Source organism: Corvus moneduloides, chromosome 6 (assembly GCF_009650955.1).
Source record: "Corvus moneduloides isolate bCorMon1 chromosome 6, bCorMon1.pri, whole genome shotgun sequence".
NCBI lineage: Eukaryota > Metazoa > Chordata > Aves > Passeriformes > Corvidae > Corvus > Corvus moneduloides.
The window spans coordinates 17,710,866-17,732,798 of NC_045481.1; the positions used below are offsets into that span (position 1 = coordinate 17,710,866).

General features: G+C 35.2%; 1 protein-coding gene across 7 annotated transcripts in view; it reads left to right on the forward strand.

Moving 5' to 3' along the window:
• EML5 (EMAP like 5) overlaps positions 1-21,933 on the forward strand; it is a 111,303-nt gene that overhangs the window by 70,085 nt on the left and 19,285 nt on the right. For 3 of the 7 annotated variants that reach the window (XM_032110858.1, XM_032110864.1, XM_032110859.1), the window contains exons 26-34: positions 224-425; positions 2,107-2,233; positions 3,811-3,825; positions 7,953-7,961; positions 14,533-14,611; positions 15,654-15,783; positions 16,476-16,574; positions 18,465-18,485; positions 21,298-21,471. In XM_032110858.1, coding sequence (XP_031966749.1) covers positions 224-425; positions 2,107-2,233; positions 3,811-3,825; positions 7,953-7,961; positions 14,533-14,611; positions 15,654-15,783; positions 16,476-16,574; positions 18,465-18,485; positions 21,298-21,471 — 856 coding nt within the window. The remainder of the gene's footprint in view (positions 1-223; positions 426-2,106; positions 2,234-3,810; positions 3,826-7,952; positions 7,962-14,532; positions 14,612-15,653; positions 15,784-16,475; positions 16,575-18,464; positions 18,486-21,297; positions 21,472-21,933) is intronic. The other 4 variants (XM_032110861.1, XM_032110860.1, XM_032110862.1 and 1 more) reach the window with 4 other exon arrangements.

Below are 21,933 nucleotides of genomic sequence, written 5' to 3' on the forward strand. Positions count from 1 at the left end.
CTAATTCTTGCATGCTTGATATAGAGATGAGGTTAACATTTCATGAAGTTGCTATAGGAGGGGCACTTGGAAAATGATGTGTTAAAATCATATGAAATACAAAAGAGCTGAAGCACGAACTGTAAAGAAGTTAAGATGATGTCATTGTGCACTGGCCACTCATTTCAGTTTTGTCTAGCAGACTGGCTAAATTGGATCTTTGCCTTTTTTTCCCCCTTCTTAGGGAAAGTTTGGAAAATTTAAGAGGTATGTTGCTCACAGTACCCATGTGACAAACGTCCGCTGGACCTACGATGACAGTCTGTTGGTCACTGTTGGAGGAGCAGACACCTCTTTAATGCTGTGGACTTACGAGATGGAAGGACATCGGGATAGCAGGCAGTGTGACAGTGAAGAGTCTGATCTCGATTCTGAAGAAGATGGAGGTCAGTAATAATTTATGGAACTAGCTGGATTATGCTATTTCAGTAAGATTTATTAATGGAGAACTGCAAATTTAGAAATAATCATGATTTATCGATTGTTTTGATCTTAAGTAGCGAAGACTCTTCAAAATGTTAAATAAAATTTGGTTTTGGGGAAAGGACTGATAAACTGCCATGAAGAAAATGATAACAAAGTGTTTGAGTTACTGCTTTGAGTCAGAGTACATGAACAGACTCTTGACATCTTTTAAATGAAAAGATATTAAGTGCCAATTATACATAGTTACCCAAAATCTTTATATAAAATAGAATTGTCACCGTTTAAATTTGGTCACTAATTCTAAAGAAATTAGATTAAAATCTGAGATCATAGTTGTCTTGATGTTATAGCATCTGCTTCTGTAATATGGATGCATAGGAGACTGAAGTAGACTGATGTTTATATATCTATTGCAAGGTGATAATATCAGTAGTTAAAAAGTGTAAATTACATTTTGTAGCATTAATTTCTGCTGGTTTTGCCATACTTATGTTTTCTTTTTCATGTTATAATTCCAATGATTGATGAGCCTCCAGACTTGTTTTCTCTTCTCCCAAGTGCAGTTTTTCCTCCTTGTCAATACCTCAGTGTTCAAGCATTTTTAAAATATCACTGCTACTCCTTAAATAGTTCTGTGTAATAATTAACTTCAGCTGTCACTAAAATGTGCTAAATGACCAAAGAAGTATATTAAATATTAGAGACATATTGAACATTCATTGGAAAAGAATTTTTAATCACTGTCTTTCTTCTTAAAAGTATTGATGGCCACATCCACAAAGTAATTTAATTGCCTGTAGGAGAACTTGTCAGCTTTAAATTTTTTAGTCAAAAATTGAAACCTTCAGAGTTTCTGTTCAGCCTCTGCTTGTGAGCTGTTAGAACATCTTAGCCCTATAACCTCTCCTAGGCTCTGGTGCTTTACACAGAACCCTCTTAAGCTGTGTGTTCAAAAGTACTCTAAAAGAGAGCGAGGTCTGTGAAGCTCTACAACAAAAGACATTGACATCTTTATCCACAAAAGTTTCTCTTGGTCAGGTCCTATTAATTTCAGTTAGAGTTAAGAACTATTCACAGTCACATTGTTGGCATTAGTAGTCTCTATCTTTGAAAAAACAAAATAATGGAGAGTAAGTAACAACCCTGTCACTACTTAGCTTTTCCAACATGTTTGTTTTACTATAGTAAACATCATCTTGATGTGCCTTACTGTCCCTAAGCATTGTGTAGGAACCTTGTGCACACCTATAGATTCCATCGTAGTGGATGGATTCTGGAACTGAGAACAGCCAGGCACTGAATCTTACAGGTCTTAAAAGCAGGTGTCAGGTAGCGAGGTTCCTTGTTAGTGATTGTAGTTAAGGCCAACAAAGCAGAAATGGGGTAGCTTTTAAAGTCCCTTGACTCTATTAATTTTTTTCCACAAAGATATTGTAAGGAGTTTTTTTCCTTGAATGTCTTTTATTAACAACGTTCATGATTCCCAGCTACTTTCTTTCTGTTGTGGATTTATGTTACTAATAATCCATGCTATAATTGCTTTTGTAATCTAGTACATTGTTGAAATCTGCACAAATTATGGTTAAATTGTTGTTCTTGTAGCTTATTTTGGTTTGATATTGTTCCCTCTGGTTTTGTTAGGTTATGACAGTGATGTGACAAGGGAAAATGAAATTAATTACACCATCAAAGCCTTATCAACAAACATTAGACCAATGTTTGGAATTAAGCCTCATCTGCAACAAAAGGAGCCAACCTTAGATGAAAGGTAATTACTATATTATAAGCCTCATCTGCAACAAAAGGAGCCGAAGTTAGATGAAAGGCAATTACTAAATTACAATTCTAGCCAAGAAATCAACCTGAAAAGATAATAGTAAAACAAAATTATATTGGAATATGTAATTCTTAACTTAAAAGAATATGTATTAAAAAAATCTAAATACATCTTTGAAGAAAAAAGGAAGTTGACCCAAAGGACTAGGCTGTATCTATTTTCAGAGAGCACAAAAGACTACAAACCTATGTATGCATATTTTTATGTTTAGGGAGTTCCTTGAGATAATTGAGTTATTTGCTGGTGTTTAATGATATATTGTTTTTGAAACTTAGATACTGACTGGTATTTAGTGATGGCATTATAGGCATGAGCCTGTACAATTGTTTTAGTGAAGGACAGCAATCTGATTTTTGGTTCTGCCAACAAACTGCTCTGATGAATTCAGCTCTAATTGCTCCTGGCATTGTTTCTGCCTCTACATAACTTCTACCTTTCTTTGAAAAATTCTGTCCACAGTGATTCTGCAGTTCTTGTTAATGAATGTTGGAAAATGAAGTTGGTTGCTTTGCAGTGTTAGTTCTAGATCTTGGTTCACTATTGTATGCTGTGGAAGTGAGTGGGATGGGGAGCAGACTATAATAAACCCAGAAGATAAAGTAGATGCAAAATAAGAAAAATAATTTATAATCTCTAGAACATTATCTGTTGTAGAATCTGCAGCTGAGCATGGGGCCCTGAAAGTTGTTTGTTGTCCACAAAATAGATGAGGACAGTATATGTGAGGAAAAAGGAAGGAGGGGTTCCTAACACAGCAATTGAGGAACGCTGGTACTAAAGAGAGGGAAGCGAGGAAAACAACAGGGTGTAAGAGCGTGCAAGGATCCAGTGAAACAGGAGAGCAGGAATGCGAGGAGTTCTGTGGCAGTGCTCACGCCTCTTTCTGCAGTGGAGCTGGACAGTCTGTGATACCCTTGCTGAGAAATGCAGTGTGACTTCTGTGGGAGGTTCATGTCATCTGTTGTTTTTAAGTTGTGTTGCCGTAGGAGAGAGTGGGATCCCTGTGTACAAAGCTGTGGTTCCCTGTAGTGCATTTATAATGAGAAATGGTCTCTCTTTCTTAATTAGATGTATTTGATGTGGAAATCAAAAAGAAAAAATGGGTATGGTATGAAAGCTTTGATTAAAGATTTTTTTTTCTTTTTAATGACATTGTATACCTCTTGTGTTTCTTTCAGTAATTGTTTTTGGAAGCTGAGTGAATTGTGTTTTTCAGTTTCAAGTAAAATACTAAGAATTAATTCTGTAGTAAGGTGATGAAGCTGTGATTCAGAATACATAAAAGTTCACAAAAGAATTCCATTGCCAGCATTGTTGAAAAGGGGCCCTAAAACTTCAAAGAAATGTTTTTTGTGAAGAATAAGACCAGACTATTGTTCCTGTATGTATATTAACTTCTGTTCTGCTGACGTTAATATTGTGTAAGATTGGTAAATGTTTTAGTCTACTGTCACAGATATTAATTTTTATTTTATTTTTATTTCTCTTTCCTTTTGCTTCCTATGAAGGCAGGGGGTAGTAAGGTAAGTTCATTTACGTGAAGTCCAGGATTAAATGCATTTAAGTAACTTAAGCTGCTCGGGAAAGTAGTTACAATTTGCAGTAGAAGTGAGGGATTTACCTCTTTTCTATTAAATAATGGCTTTAGGTTAATGGGTAGAAAAGGGATAAGGGACAAAGCATAAGGGCGGTTCTCACTCTGAGTTGACATGAGTGAACACTGGATAGAGTATTTGGGAGGAGGTGATCAAACCTCATCTTCCTATCCTCAATGCTTTGAAGTGGCTAAGGAGCAGCTTGACTTCACTTCCTGAGTCAGAGAGCTTCCTAAGTGCTTGTGGGTGTCTGTAAGACCATATCTCAGTGTGGTTGTAGAAGTCCAACATGGAATAGAGTGTAGTGAGCACATTGCATGGATGCCTGAGGTGGCTGTATGAGCAGTATCATGTCTGCAGCATTGTGCTGGAGCTGATAAAGCTTCAGAGGTGAGGGGAGCATTACTGCCTTGGCTGCAGCATTTTGCCAATGCATCTATACTGCTTGAGGATCTGAGCTGCTGGGTCCACATTGTGCTCATATGGGAGTCTCTAGCGTAGGTGCTTGCATTAGGTTATGAGCTTCTGCACTTACTCCATTTAAAATATATGCATATGCAAAAACATATATTGTTGAATTTGCAGCACAACAAATCTTTAGGCTGTTAGGCCACCCTTCAGACTTGTAGACTGAGCTGCCTCTGTGACTAGAACTGAAGATTTCATTGAGATTCAGTTGGTCTAAGGTTTGCTTGCGGTGTTGTTAAAGGCCAGCTCTACTAATGATACAGTATTCTCTAGCAGTGAAATTACCATGCTATATCATTGAAATCGGAATACTTATTTTAACTTCTATTGGAAACACAAAATGGCACTGCTGTGAGACAGCACTTAGGTCTGTAATTTGAATTATTTATCATTTCTGAATAATAATGTTTATGGATAATATTTTTGCATTAAAAGATGTATACTGTGTGTCTAATTTGGTTGTGTAATAGCTTTGTGGATACTCAGCAACACAAAATACATTTGAAAACTGTTTCTATCCTTTACTAAGGGTTCTTTCCTAGATTGCTTTTGTGCCAGGTAAATTACTCAGAAAAAAAGTCCATCGTGGTTGATTTTGAAAACACTTCTGACTCAGCTACTCCCTGAACTGCACAGCACTGAAGGTTTGGGAGATGCCTCTGGAGAATAATGATCTGTTCATATTTGTTCTTATACTCCCTGAAGTTGGCTGTTTGTCGCTGTCAGAGGAGCAGTGCTGTGATTTATGTACTTTACAGAAGAATGGCTGTACCAAGAGATCTCAAAACTAAACAACCAGGAATTTCAGTTCAAATTTTTCACCATAAGTTTTAAAGATTTGCAAGCAGATAAAACCATTACTTAGTCCATGTGCTGAGATCTCTTGCATTCAAAGATCCCAGTGGATCTTTTGAAAATTCTTTTGCTGTTCTGCATATACTCCCGGATATAATTCAAAACCAGGTGTTGCGACAAAACTGCCTCTGCTTTTATTTAGCTTTTGTTTTGTTTTTTTTTCTTGAGGAGTTTTTGTGTCTGCTTAGGGACGTATAGACAGATGCAAAACCAGATCACCTACTTTAGATCCTTGTGAATTCAAAATGGGAAGGAAACTAAAAAAGTATTTACAGACTAGTCTCTTACAGATTGAGAAGAATTTTTTTTTTGTATTCAACAGAGACAGTAAATAAATGTAAATTGTACTTCCAAGGCAGTGAGAGAGGAAGGAAGCTACTGAAATGAAACATTTTTAATCCAAACCTCACAATTATCACCTTGTAATTGCCACTGAAGGAGAAATTCTGAGATTTTATACAACGTCTTCCATATCTGTTTTGGATAAATAAACAAAATGCAATTACATTATTCTGTTTTCCAGTCTAGTGACTTGTGATATGAATGTAAATAATACACACTCCAGAGCTCTCTTCATAAAAAATCATCCTTATTTTCTACTTTGATTCTGTCAGCTTGTGTGATTTGGGAGAGGGGAGAAGCCAGGAGTCAAAAATGAAAAGCTATAGCAAGGGACTTTGCACTAGCAGCTTCTTCTCTCTTTCTGTTTACCATATTTGCAGAATAAATTAGATTACAGGAAAGTTGAAATTTAACATTAACTTTTTAAAAAAACAGTTTTAGGAAACAGGCTTTTTGAAGCCTGTTTTGCCCGTTGGAATGTACATTAGTGCAGGGCATTAACCTTGGGACTGAAAACCCTGAAATTTCAGACTTCATTCTTTCCAATCATAAATTTAGTTTTATTGTTAGTTACTTATGTTACAAGCTGTAGACTAGAACAACATGATGGAAAAGAATGGTCTCCCTTTACCAGTTTGAGGTAATTATTTTTTCTTCCCAAAGCTGAGCTAAAACCCATGTCTTTGAGAAAGCGAAAAAGCCAATTACCGAAGTATCAAGGTTTACTAAATAATCTTAATTTTTGAATGCAAAGAAAAACATCTATTCACTTTGCAGCCAAAAAGGAAACGTGTAGAGAAATTGTGTAGCTCAGTGGTGAGAGTTGGAAGATTTGCATTTGGTTTATGAACTGTGTAGATTGGTTTTATCAACAGAATGTAAAAAGTTTTTTGGACAATATGCATTTTTTAAGATGTCAAGAAAAGGGTAACTGGATCACAGGTGTATTGCCAGATAGGTTGAATACAGCTTCAAATAAGTCTTGCATACTTCAGTGATGAGGACAGCACAAAAGCCTTAATGAAATCTTCCTTGTACTGTTTAGGCATCCATATGTAAATATTTGCTAGCTAATAATTTGGTATGTCTTGTGCAGTCCATGTGGAATATGTTGTTCAATACTTGAATCATGAAATCAAAAAAGTAGAATTGTAAATCAAAGAATGGAAAATGATAAATGGAAGCTAAAAATGTTCCTTTGACTGTACGAATGTTTCTTCGTGGACTCAGGAAAACTGTAAGAGAAAACTGCTCCGTTCTTGGGGAATCTCTCGTTTCTCCTGCGTTACTATGAAAAATATTCTGTAGTTCTTGAGGAATTACATGCTTTTAATTGCAAAACCTGTTCAAGCTACATTTGGATTTTATTGTGGGAAAGTTTTAGCTGTTTCCTATATGAAGAAATAGAGCATCAGTCTTGCACTGCAAAATAAAGTTAAAACTAATTAGAAGACATTCAGTAAAACATTCTTTTCAGCAGGGGAAAAAATTTATTTGTGAGTTGGTGAGTTGTTGACGCTGTGTTCGTAATTTTCAGGAAAATTTTTCCTAAATTATTCATAAATTATTTTTGCTTAACTTATAAGTGAAAAAGACTAACTAGTGTTCTCCTTGCCAAGGTGGAGTTGCTTGGTAGTTCTTAAAAGAAAAGCTAAGGAAACCAGTGGAAGCGTACCAGCTAATCAAACTAATGGAATGTGCTCATGCATACTACAAATGATAGGAAATCATCTGTACATGTCCATGTGCTCTATGATTAATAATGATTTTTGGCTAGCCAAAGTTTAGGAATATTCTTTCATACATAACTGAGGAAACCTATCCAGTGCAAAGTATCTTCAGTCAACATAAACTGAATTAAGTAGTCATGAAAAAATAGTACATATCAGTAGTGCTCAGTACCCCACACATTCTTACTAGCTGAGATAATTGCATCTTAGTATGAATAAATGTATTTTTGTGAGTGAACTTGAACATCTGTTTTTAGTAGCGAGTTGACTGTTTTATCCATCAGCTTATTTCTGGAAGTTAAATCTGCACAACCTTTCTTTGAGTAATTCAGGTGTTGTGTTTGCCGACTCTAAACACTTGGTATAGTTCAGATGTTTTTGGTTTTGCTTCTGCTTTATTTCTGTATTTACAGTAGTTATCCCAAAGAATTATATTCTCATGTCAACACATATTCAGAATTCCCATTTCAGTGAATGGGAGTTCTCTATACAAATAATAGATTTACATAGGCTATGAAGTGAATAATCCCCTTGTTGTAAAATGAAGTATACAAACCAGAAAGTCAGTAATAATTATCTATATGAATAATTCACTGGCACCTAATTTTAGCCCAACTTGTATAAGTAATCCTTTTCTCTTTCCCATCTGCTGCTGAAAAGAGGTTCCAGGTAATGCTTTTATTTTGCTATCTAGTCCATCTTCTACTGCCACCCTCCCATTTTCCTTAAAAGCCATCTGTCATGTTGGGTGCCATACCATGCACCTATCAGTCTTCAGAATATTGCTGTATTACAAATCTGTAATTTATATATATTCATTGTAGTTCTGTTTCATACAATAAACTAGATATTTTTTTACAGTGTGAGCTAGATATTTTTTTACAGTGTGAACTCCAACACCATACTTTCCTATGTTTCACAAGCAATATTTTTTCAGTAATACTTATTAAAATATTATAAAGATTACCACTCTTTCCTGCCCCCTGGTGGACAGCTGTTTTACATGTGATGATTTGACAGTCTCACCTGACATGTCAAGATGTATCTGTTACTAAATTATTTAAGCATTAGGTTCCCTGTATCTGCATTAGTGAGTATAAACTGGCACTTACTGCTCATAGGACACATGAAAATAATTATAAGTAATTTTTGTCAAGAAGCAGTATTTAGAAGCTACCAGCCTTCATTATCTTCTAATGGAAATTAGACCTCTGTAAAGTTTCACAAATGACTTTGGAGAACTTGCAAGAGTAAATGGAAAGAAGTCCTCCTTATTTTTAAAATTCATTCTATACTTCATGCTTGCCAACACCTTTTGGGGAGGGCAGTGCAAGACCCTTCATGCTGAAGAGTAGTGCAAAATCAATTGCTAAATTCTCTGCAAGTCCCTCTAAGTATGAAGTGCTGCTTTGGTGCCCTGCACAGGAAGGGACTTTTCCTTTTGTACCAACAGCTGTGATTTGCTTTATGAAATTGCGCCCAAAATAATAATTGTATTTTTAAAACAGAAATAAATATTGTAAATTATACTGTTATAAGTTACCACAGAACTCAAAGAATTGGTTGTAATTTACCTATGCTATATAACAGAAAATCCTTCCTTATTCTGTTAATAACTTTAGAAACTCAGTAACAATGAGGAAAGTAGGGAATGAAGTACATCATCATACAACAAGGGGTAGTAATATTGAAGCTATGTCTAAAACCGTGAAAAAGAGACTTCTTTGTTTCAGAAACTACTTCAAAATGCTTATACTCAATTTTTATAGTGTCATAACATGAAATATTAAAATATATATACAAAATCTATTTTCATTTTAAAAATAAAGTGCCATTATTAAGGTATTTATTGCCCTTATGATAGATGGCTGGAATTCTCCTTCCACATGCACGAACTGACCCTATCCATATGTGAATTCACCCCAACATGCTGTTCATGCTCTCCTTCCCATCTTTTCCACACAGTTTTTGAGCATGCAGCGAGTTATGCATACAGGTATATGACCACTGTGTGTTGCATATGCCATTAGTCACTTTGCTGCACATTAAATAGCGAATAAAAAATATCTTCGGCTTTCACACTTTTAAAAAAAGCACTTGAAAAATTTATTCTCATGTCCTTCAACATTCCTGCTTTTAAATGCTCAAGTTGTTATCTTGAAACTTAATTGGGAAGAGAATACATACATGCTTGTAATTTGAGTTCCAGTTCCACTGCTCTGGATCAATATAGAATTAGTCTTTCCTGGACAGATACTTAGATAAATTGTTTAGGTGACCTGTGAGATATTACAGCTGAGTAAAATTTGCCAAGTCTTCCTGACCAATGTACATTCATTTTATTCTGTTGTGTGGTAACGTTCGAATGTAAATGTACTATAATGATTACTTAAGGATGATATAAACCTGTGTTTGTAGAGCATTTAAGTATAGATGTTCTTCTCAAGCAGTTGTAAAATAGGAGATTGTTTTACCTCTTCTCCCATTCTATCACAAGGGATTAACAGACAGCAAATGTTATAAAAATGCCACATTCTAGAACCAAGCAGCAGAGAAATATTCAGTTCCAGTAATGTAAACCTCTGTCAGAACCATGTCCTTTCAGTTTTTACTGCTTTCATCAAACTTCAAATATGTTCTTCTGCTGTATTTAGTTTTTTTGCTTTTTTTCCCCGTCCAACTCATTTTTCCCTCTGTGTTTCAGGGACATTAAATGAATTAGGGCCAGGGTAGGAGAGGAGGAAGGAGAGGAAGTTTAAGTGCTGTGTGTCAAGTATGAAGCTGACAAGTAGAAGAAGGGCTTTTTATGCTGTGTTTTGTTAATTTCTAGAGCAACAGTAATGAGACGGTTGCAAAATTGTCCATGACAAATCAGAAATTAAAAATATGAAGTCTTTCAAAGCATTCTGGAGTGAGCAGAAGGTGGATTGGGCAATCTTGCTCAATCTTCCCCTACCCTCATCTGTAAAGCAGGACATTAGTTGTTGATACAATTCTTAGTCTGTTATTCAAAGTAATAGAGAAATTTTTTGCACGATTGTTAAATCTAGAATCTGACATTTTTGTTCCACATGCTGGCTGCTATGTAATCTACAGGAAGCCGCATTTAAAGATTTCCTTACTCTATCAAAAGGTCTGTCTCTCAGCTAGAAAAGTGTCTGGAGCAGAGAGGAGCATATCTTTTTCTACTTTCCTTCCTTCAAAAAGGTTTGGATTTTTTTCTTCTGCTCTGTGTGTAGACTGGCAATCCTATCTTGGGTGTCGATGCTTCACAGCTGAGTTAAGTGGCATTTTGCTTTTCTTTTTAGTCCTTAATATGCCTTTGACAACTGTATTTCTTCTTCTCCAGAAGCCTTTTTGAGTTCTACAACATGCCAGTAGAAGCAGCACACACAACAAACAGCATGCCAGTCTCACATTTCTGCAATACTCCCTACTCTACTTGCTGTTTGATTTTATTGCTGCTGCATGGGATGAGAGAAGAGGTAACAAGACAGTGGAAAGCTGATTCTTGGGGAAACTAATGGTTAGGACCAACAGAATCACTGGTATACAATCTTCCAATTTTCAGCACTTCAGCACTGTTCCCAATTTTCATGTTTAAAAAGAGAAAGGTACATGTTGTATTTATTTAATTTTAAAAAAATATGTTTCAAAGGCAAAATTGTGTAAGTGGTTTTTAAGAAACCATTTTTGTACAAATGCTTTTTGAGTAACTTGCATTTTTAAGTGTGCTCCTAGTTGCTGAATAAATGAGCTGTAATTATGGAAGTATCAAAGGAATTCAGAAATTTGAATTACAGTTGAAAGTAAAATTGTAGATAGGGAAAAAATTTGATTAGCAGCTCTTAATATCATTAACTTGTTACAGAAATCAGTTACTAGATATGCTTCAATAACTATAATTTTTAACCATGAAATAACAGCTTATGTATAATGACAGCTATGTGCAATTCATTTAACTTGTTAACCCTATTCATTCTTTAGAGAATTTTGATTGCACAGGCGGAGAACTGGTTATTATTCTGTCATTTAACTTCAGAGGTTGTAAGCACTAGAATTTGTTCTAAGCAGTACTTATATTCATATGCAAAAAATTCCAATACACTTCAAAACCCAACCAAAATTTTATTTGTAATATTTTGGGAGATCAGTGACCATTTCAAAAAAGATTTTGGGAAAAAAATTACTTTTAGGAAAAAAGAAGGAATCTTAATGTAAATTTACCTCAGATGTTTAATGAAGCTGTCTGATTTATTCCTTTCTCTTCTCCCCCAGCTCAGCAAATATTAGCAGGAACTGGGCTGTGTTAGTTTCTCTTTTTCTCTGTGTCTTCATTTACTTCAATGAATAAGGGCGGTTTTTATTCTTTGTATCACTGAAGTGCTTTTAGAAAGCCCATTCCCCATACTGAATCTGTGCCTTTAAATTTTTGTTTGTACATTTCAGTAGTTTTTCTTGATTGGATTTGATTCAGCTAGGGTAGCACACAATGATAAGGTGACTTCTGTGGCACTGGGAGATACCTGTTGCTTCCTGATCAGGGTATTTGCAACTGAATTTGCTCATCTGCTGTGGAAGTGGGGAACAAATACAGTCAAGCATTTTTTCCTCTTTTAGATGGCCTCTCTCCTTATGTTTACCATCTTAATATGGTAAACGTTGTGACCTGCTGGGAGATTTTCTCTGTTGACAGTTTAGAACATTCCAAAGAAAAGTGTAGTTTCTTTATTTTTCAAAATGAAAAAGTGAGGAATTGGCCTAGCAGTGCTATTGTTGTTGTATGACAGACTAGGTAAGGGAATGCTTGGAGTCAGTGGTGATAGGACAGAAGAGAAGACCTGGAAAAATGGCTTGGCAGGCTAGGAATCTCACATCAAGTATAAAACCTGGAAAAAAACAGTTGAGAGACAGTAGTGGTTCAAGAGGGATCGTGGAATTGGATGTTGGGATTGCTGACAGAAAACAGAGAGTTTCCCTGCTTCCTGTACTGGCCAGTGTGCTTGTATAGATGATGAAGACAGCCCAGGCCATGCTTGCTTTGCTTTTCCTCCTCTTTTCCAAAAGTTAAGGGGGTTACTTTGTCACCTTCACATACTAAAGGTCAGGATGCTGTGACTGTGAGCTAGGTCCAGACTATGAAAAAAAAAATTCAAATGTCATGCTTTTCTGTCTCAAGGTATGTGTGAATCCCTTCCATTTGCAAACCTCAGAGAAGAAAAAAGATTTTTAACTGAGGACTTTTGAGAATGAAGTCTAGGGGTACATTCCCACCACACAAATTTCAAGCAGGACTGAAAGAGTGTATTTAAGTGCTGCTATCTTCTAATATTTGTCTCTGAAGAAGCAGACCTTACTGCATGTCCATATTGGACTCCTTTTTGGACCTGCCTTGCTATGCATGGTCCATGTCCCCAGATCTTGCCTTTACTGCCAGTTTATTAGAAGTCTGTTTTCTAAGAAAAATAATTTTGGAGTAGCAAAAAGCAACTGTTAGTATACCATTCTTTGTGAAGTTACAGAAGTCTTCCTCCATACTTCAAATTAGTGTTCTGTGTCTTAATTTGCACTTACTCATGAATGAATATCAAATATGAGCCTTACTTATCTTCCTTCATGCCTTGAATTTTCATGTTAACTGTAAATTACTATTTCATATTTTGCTCCAGTAATAATTTAATGCAGTCCATATCCCTCCCATGAAAAGATTCAGTGTTAACTAACTGTGCAGTGTGAAGTGGCAAAATTTCTTGTTAGATGTGCACTTGGATTTTCTATTGTATAGATTTCACATTTCATAAAATCTAGACGTATGATGCTGAATTAAATATTTCAAGTACATCCCTGCAGTCCTGTCTAACACAATAGGAAGCTTTAGTAAACTTGATCACATTTGGGTGATCCAAGCAACGGACAGACTTTACCAGACAGAAATTTTTTGTCATCTGGGTGTTTTTTGTAATTTTTTTCCACAAGTACTTACAGGCTTCTAACAGTAGAGGAATTAAGTGGAATATCTCAGAACACAGTTTATATTTGCAGTGTAGTTTGCATTGTAATACATATAAATCTTATGTTTGGTGATGTGACATCAATCTATAAATTGTACTAAAATTAGGCAGGGAAAATGAAGAAATAAATCTAAGAAAATAGTATTTTATTTAAATAACTGGGAAAAAGAAGCTTTTCAACTGTCCTTCAAAATACACAGTGTACAAACAAATCATATTCTATTGTTCTTAGAAAAGACAGTCATTATTTTGAATCAAAATCACTTAAGAGCAGAGATGAAATTAGAAGTACTTCTTACTAAAAAGGAATATGAAAGAGACCTGTTGCTTCATGTTTGATATTAGTTTATTGCACTGCCTACTGGATTAAATCATCTGGATGTCACTGAATCTATACATATAATTTATTTTAAAATGAATTGTTTCTCTTAAGGGTCCAGTTTGAAGGATTGTTATTGCAGCCACAAATGCTGTATTTATAGAATCAAAAATCAATGCTTCTGCAAATTACTAGGAATAGTTTACTAGTTACTATTACTAATTGCATATATTTAATAAATAAAGCTTATTTGCGTGTGTGTTTCTTTGTATAGGTACAGTTAAATGTAATGTGAGAGATGTTACAGATATTCATTACACATATCTAATTGAGACTTCTTAATTAAATCTGGGCTATTCAGAACAGTGGAACATAAATTATGGCTGTTATTCCTGCATTTACATGGTCTTGGTTTACTTCCGTGTAAGCTTTGATCCATATCTCATTTCAGTTGATCTAAGAGTGAATGGGCAGGTGCATCTGGAGTTCTTTACAAACTATTACAAAAATAGGAGAAGTTAGGGGTCTGCTGGAGGCATGTGAGAACAGGCATTATTAGATTAATCAGGTAGCCTCTATTCAGTAAAATTACTACAGAGAAGATGAAAGTACCTTAAAAACATAGCTTGGAAAAGCTAAGAATATTTTAAAAGTGCCCAATCATTTTAAAGCAAGCTTTTTCCTTAACCCATGGATTGTTGAAGAATTAGAGAACTTAGTATGTTAAACAAAGGATTTTTAGGTTTTGTCTTTCTCCTTTGACAGAGGTATGTCTTTTAAAGATGAATATGAATGTTAGTTGAGCAGGATAGGGCTGTAAGATTTCCCTATGCGTTAGCAGGTTGGAAGGTACTGTTAGTATGGAATGGGTGACGGACAGCCTTCTCTTATTCACAGTTCTTTATTTCAGACCACCAGTTAGTAGGGCATTGCCACAGCCGGAGAAACTGCAGACAAATAATGTGGGGAAAAAAAAGAGACCTATAGAGGTAAGAAAAATGTTGATCTCCTCTTCTTCTTGTAGGATTTTGTTTTGCCAGAAAATGACACATCTCTGAACACATTAAATGATTGTTTTATTCTAAATGTATCAAAGATGGAAATAGTGAATAGTGGGTAAATAGCAGAAAAAGTGGGAGAGAATTTTTACTTGTAAATAAAAAAAAAGTCTCTATTTCTTTTTCTTGCAAATGAAATGGGGTATAACTGAATTCTTAGTAATCATAAAACCTTAGAACTGACTGTAGAAAGCGGGATGTCTTGTTTAAGTAACCAGATTGTTAAAGGGTGTATTATTGCTAATGAAACTAAGCATTTTTTTATTCCAATCTTTTAAAACTTTATTTTAAGACTTCATTTCAAATTCATTATTGATAAGAGTTTTTAAAATAATTTTAAAAATTCTATTAATGATGAGTTTAGCCTTGGCACCTGTTTTTTCATTACATAGCAATTGCAAATAAATATACCAACTTTTGATTAATCTGAGGTAGAAATTTCATCTGACCTTGGAAAATGCAGTTCTTCATACCAACCCAAGTATCACTGATGCTGCAAAATGTTTGGTGTAGCACAATAAACAGCTTTCTGACATCACTGCTCTAGAAGTTTTAGACTGTAATTCAGCTTTCTAGTTGCTGGCAGGAATTAAATTGTGGACCAAGGCTTGTCATTCTTTGTTTCTTAGTGTCTTCCACATTCAAAGAGCTTTATTCTTCACTGCAGTGTATTTATTTATGTGCATGTGTATGAGTATCCCTTTCAGTGTATATATATGTCTGTGTGTATATGTGCACATTCTGCAGCATCCCCCTGATAGGTATGAAAGGGTGACACAGCTACGTGTGACAAGCTTGAGCAGCCATGTAAACTGACAGGAGAGGCATGAGCTCAGTTTCTATTGCTTTGAGATATCGTTAAACACCTTTACTACGTAAGGACATCATTAAAAAATAAAAGCCTACAGAAGATTGTAAAGTTCACAAGTTCTTTAAGGTTTTGAGTGTCTATTGATGTGAATATCTTTTTTAGGACCTAATTTTGGAGCTGGTATTTGGGTATCGAGGCAAGGACTGCAGAAACAATGTGCACTATTTGAATGATGGTGCTGATGTAATTTATCACACTGCATCTATTGGGATCTTGTATAATGTGGCAACAGGTAGGAGAAAACCCACTGGAGGGAAAATGTTTCTTTACAGACATGGAGTTACAGTTTATAAAACAGTTAATATGCTTTAAGTATTGTAAAAGTATGTGGAAAAAATATTATTTGTTGCTAAAATTTCAGTCGGTAGAAAATATTCATAGTAGCTGCATAAGCAAACAAGTATACTGAAATATTCCTGGTGACTAAACTTTGAAGGAAGTAAAGATTTGGGTTTTTTGGTATTAGCTTTCTGAAATTTGAATGTTAAAATGATCACAGAAACTAAAAGAGCTGAACAATGGGGTAATTGTAATTTAATTTTTTTTGAAGCATAAGTTCATATTTTTATTTGGTTTACTTTTCAGTCATCTGTATCACATTCATTCCCAACAACCCATTTACTTTAGATAACTTAGACCTTTTAAAAAGTACAGAAAGCCATTTGTTTCTGTAATAGTTAAGCAACTTGATGTGGAAAACTTGAGGGAATAGTTCGGAGTTACTGAGTGCTGTGTGTTGAAGTCAAGATAAAAAATTATGAGTTTCTGCTTTCTGGTTTTAAACTTCAAAACGCAACGTGACCATAATGCTGTTTTCTAACAAATATTGTAAACTTTTCAAACATTAGCCAAGTCTCTGTGTATAAATGTTTTAATTAAAGTTGAACTAGGGTTTGGTTTGTTTTTTTTTTTTCTTATTTTTAGGCTCTCAGTCATTTTACCAGGAACACAATGATGATATTTTGTGCCTCACTGTGAATCAGCACCCCAAGTTTATCAACATAGTGGCAACTGGCCAAGTAGGTATGTTTGTATTTCTTTGTAAAAGGAATTAACATAAGAGCATGCAATCAGGGCCTTGTAAATTCATGATAAATCACAAAAATATTTGATTATGCTATCTCTGTTTGTATGAGTGTTACTCAGTTACCTGTCCTCTTTATATGTTTCTCTGAGTGTAATTGAATAAAGTTGACAAAAATATTGAGACATGAAAGATTAAACTTATCTTTTGTTTGGAGTATTATCAAAACTATTTTTTCAGAAATCTTAAGCCCCATTAAATTAGTCTGGTTGTATTGAACTATCAGCTTATGTTAGACCTTCCAAAGAGTCATAGCCCTTCCAAAGAAGCTGAATAGAGCTAACCTTCATTTTTTAAAATACATGTCAATTTGTGTAGGTTTTATCTCATCAGGTAGATTTATAATACCTACTTGGTGGTTGGATATGATATAGTTGTAATACTCCAGGCAGAACCAAAGCTCTCATGGTGTTCCCTACAGATAAATTCAGATTTAGAGGGAAAATGTATATATATTTCATAGTGACATTAAGATCTATGAACTAACCAGGTTAAAGAAAAAAGAAAAGAAAAGAAAAAACCCATTTTTCATTTGCATAGCTGGTAGAAATTGCTGTTTCTTGATTTTGCAGATGAGTGATTTTTGTAGCCCTACAGTCTGGTTGTAGTTTTCATACCTTCCGTTGATTCTCAGCAGATTCAAACCCACATTATTTTCTTCAGTGCATGGAATACAAAAAACCCCTCTTATTTGATTTCAGCCAAAATAGATTTTTTTTTCTTTAGGTTTGTTTTAGAGGTTTTATGTAAATACAGTCAGTTCTGCAGAGTTTATTACCTGCTTTCCTGTGTCTTTTGGATTTTTAGGTGTATGTCTCATTAAAATTGACTCATTGATAATAGTAACTGCTTAGCTAAAATAGCTTTCTTTCTTGGTGAGTTTCTTGCCTCACATAATTTTAAACAAATTTTTAATGGAAATTATTTAAATGGAAAAAAATCATCAGCAGATTTTTGTCTATGGTTTGATTGCAAAGAACAATTGCAGGAATTACAAACCTTTTAATGTCTTTAAGAATTTGCTTTTTCATCGTATTTCTTAATCTGGCCCTGTTTGCCTTTCTGTAGGGGAAGAAAGTGAAAACTTTTCTTCTGCAGTGTTCATCTTACCCAAGACAAAACACAGGACTTAATCTTTTTTTTTTATTTTCGTAATCATTTCTACATCAACTAGCAGTAGAACAATTTTAACTGTTTTGTAATGTGGATCAAGGCACACAAATCAGGGGCAGATGACACTTAAAAATTACATACACTTTTAAGTAGGGAATTAAAAATGAGCAGGAAGTGAAATATCTTAAAGCAGCACTTATTTTTTGATTTTGAAGTGATGTTAAGGAGTGTATATACTCGATAAAGAACATACTTAATTGCTGCTACTTTTCTTACTGATATAGTTGGCACAAATAGTATCACCATCATGATTTAAATCTTCAAAAGATGTATTGAATCTTCAGGTACTCAAATGCTTCTTAGCATATTTTTCCCACTTAATTTGTTAAAATATCAATGACATTAAAAAAATATGTTTTCATTTACTTTGGCTGAGAGAGACCTAACGTACACCAGAACTAGATTTTTGTGTTGTAGCTCAAAATGGAAATCAAAATATATTCATTCATGCAGTATATTCATTTTATGATTTATTTCTGATGTGACCTCCTTTTATCAGTAATTACTCATCTTTAATAGCCGTATTGGTGCTGCTGCAATGCAAAAAGATGACATCAGGGTGTGTATTAAGAAATTACACTGAATGTGGCATATATTTTCTTTAGCACTTATCCTATTTCTGATCTAATTATTTTTCTGCTGCTTTTCCATTACAGGAGACTCAGCAGATATGTCAGGTAAGGGAAATGAAATTTTAACATCTTCAGGTGTAGTTAGTCTATCTAGCAGCCATCTGCAGCTTTATAGAGCTTTATAGTGATGTGAATTCATTTTTAGTTTATTAAACCCCGTGTCAGTCATATTACTGTCAGCATGAATATAAGTCAAAACAGCTCAGCATACTGTAAATATAGAAAAATTAAAAATATTAGAACACACTGAAAAACTGCTCTTGTTGAAGCATATTCCCTTGCTGATTAGTGATTAGTGAGTTTTAATACATACTGCTACTGTAGCATTCCTGTGTATGCTTGCCAGTTTTGTAGACATGTTGGGGCTGACAACATTTGGTTTAGACCTTCAATTGAGTGTAATTTTAAACATGCATTTCTAAAGTAAATTTCATTGAGGAGGCCTAGGTGACTGAGTGAAAAAACTAATCACCTTTCACATTTATGTGCAATTGTCATGCAGTTATTACCACTGATTCAAAATGCTTGTTCTGATGTCAGTTTAATTTTTTCTATATCCTTTTGGGTCTTTGACATTTTGACAGTCTTGACTGAGCTATTTTTTATTAATATGTTGTTTTTTTCAACTGTAATTATAAAAGCTCATCACCATCATGTGCCATTGAGCTCGTTGTTGAGCAGCCATAATTGTCTTGTGAAGAATCCTCAGAGATGCATAAATGTGTGGTCATGTGTACTAGAAAGTGTAATAATCTTCATGTGGATCTAAAACTTGTTCTGTAAGAACAAATGTACGTTGACATCTTTAATGTGTGTTGACTTCTCTTAAATATGGCAAATGGTGCTTGCTCTAAGGATGGGAGGAAGAATATAGGTACCTTTTATCTGTATTTAAAAAAGCAATGGTGATATGGATATTTATATGAAAGAACATCTTTAGTCCTGCATATGGTGCCTGGACACTTTCCCTGTCTCACTTGCCTTCTTCCTACTGCAACTTCAGTTTGAGCTGGTGTATATTACTAAATTCTGTTGTCACTGCCTGAAACGAGCACTCTTTTTTCTTCTTTATGGAACCATTAGTCTGGAATCCAAGCTACTGCCTGTTTTCATTAGAAAGCTGAATAGTTTAACTTAAAATTTATTGATGGCTATTTGGCATCCTTCTTACCAACAATTTTTGCTTTTCTAGTTCCAATTTTCAGTTGTCTACAGTGATGCAGGGGTTCTCAAAGCAGTAATATTTGTGATAGGGTGAAATGGCAAATAAAGTTTCCTAATGACTGGGTGTAGATTTGGTCCAACTTACTGAAGATTTTTTTTGTCCTGCCAGCCCACAGTAGCTTTATCTAACTGCTCAGAGAAGGAGATGACACCTTAGAACATCTCTCTTGTGAGAGTGTTGAGTACACAGGCAGGATTCAGTGTCAGGATAGAGACTTTCAGAAGGACTTCATCAAGTAGAAGGACCTAAGAGTCTATGTTCTCTGTCTTGCAGGTCTTGCTCTGAAAGATTTGGTCAGTTCTTATTCAGGAAATCTAGGTGAGAGTTTCTGTCTGCCACCCAAAAGAAAAGTTTTGGCCAAGGTTATAGGGCAGGTGCACAAGTCAAGTGTAATACAGAGTTTTACCAAGGCGAGCGTTGAAGAGTAAAAAACAGTTCAGAGCCATAAGAAAGCTTTCCCTTCTCTCAGTTTCCCGTAAGGACAGCAAGGAGTTTGCTGACAATTTTTGGGATATGACAGTTGCTGTCAACCCCTGCCCTTTCTGTTTTAATGGCATATCCATGCTATGCTGTAGTACCTCTCAAAAGGTAATGATAATACTATGTTGCTGCCATGAGAGAAAATTCCAATGGGAAATTAGAACAATCTTCCTAATTTTTTTTTAAGACTGTTTTGCCACAGCTGTGGAATTGTGCTCAAACTGAATTTCATGTGGCTGAAATTTTGCCTAAGTCCCTGTGCCTACTGTTTCCCATCACATGTGTGCCTTTGAGGGCCTAGATTTAACTGATGAGGAACACAAAGCATGAATCTGAAAGGTCTATGACAAGGACCAGTAACCTCCAGACTCTGCAGGCAAATTTATTAGAGATCAGAAGTGAAGAAGTTTGAGAATCTTACTGTCCTGGAAATGCCTTAGGTGCTGTTCAGAGATTGTAAACTATACATGGATTGCAAGATCCTTTGAGAAAGCATTGCACTTGGGAAAAAAACTATCTGTCATCATGGTAAAGATAATCACATACATTAGTAGCATGGAAAGACAGTTTTTACTGCAGAGAGCTTGCAGTCTAAACAACACAAACTAAATACCATAGTTCTTCTACATCAATAAGCAAGCTGATGATTTGGCTGATGTTCTCCTAAGAGGGCAAGCATTTCAGACAGATGGCCATTTTGTAGAAAGGAGATTTTGGCCTTGCACTGTAAACTGATTTCTCTGTAGCTATCAGTTGTCCAAAAGCCCCATGTAGAAGTTACATTCTTGATGAACGGCTTTATTTGTGAAGGTTTTTGAGTTAGCATGCTGACTTAAGCTTTACTAGGAGAAAAACAGGAGAAGACAGCTTGCTGTTGGAACTTCTGTTGTGCTTCACAAGTCCCATAACAAGTTAAGCAAAGTTTTCATCTCTGGTAATGTAATGAGATCAACTTGTTTATCCTACTTAGTGATCCTGTTTGTCATAAATTGGTTTCCAAAGGGAGGCCAAAATCTCCTTTCTTTCCTTTTTTTCTCCCATCTGATCACAGCAATTTTATTTGTCTTATTAAAAAGTATTAACCGCTTCAATAAGCAAATTATTACACATTTTCAAAATGAATACTAATGGCATGTTTTAATATTTGTGTAGCTACAGCTCCTTCTATTCACGTGTGGGATGCAATGAACAAGCAGACACTGTCCGTACTGCGGTGCTACCATTCCAAGGGCGTGTGCTCAGTCAGTTTCAGTGCCACTGGCAAACTGCTGCTGTCCGTAGGGCTGGATCCCGAACATACCATTACCATTTGGAAGTGGCAGGAAGGTAGGAAAGTGACTGTTCTTGTAGAAGGTGTTTACATTGCTAGAGATAAGTTGGCTTGAGTCAAGAGCAATTGTAACAGTAAAGTATCAGCTGATCAAAAATTGCTACAATAAATGCTGTGCACCATGCTCTGTACAGCAAGATCCAAGATGGATGTGTTTACCCATTCTAGTGACTGCTAAATATATGTCCTTTGAAACTATTGGGTAAAGATCAAGTTAGCTCCCTGATTTCCAGTTAGAATAATGTACGGTTTTCTTTTTTTTTTAAATTGTCATTATTATTATTATTATTATTATTACTTCATTCTTCTCTAAAGTCTGATTACTGACTAGGTTGTCATACTCCTAAAATTACTCCCAAAAGCTGCAAATTGCAGAAATGTGGTGCCAGGACAGATCCTCTGTGCATTTTATATAATTGGTGTCTTAAGCTGTGTTTTCAGATCAGCTTTGATCTGTA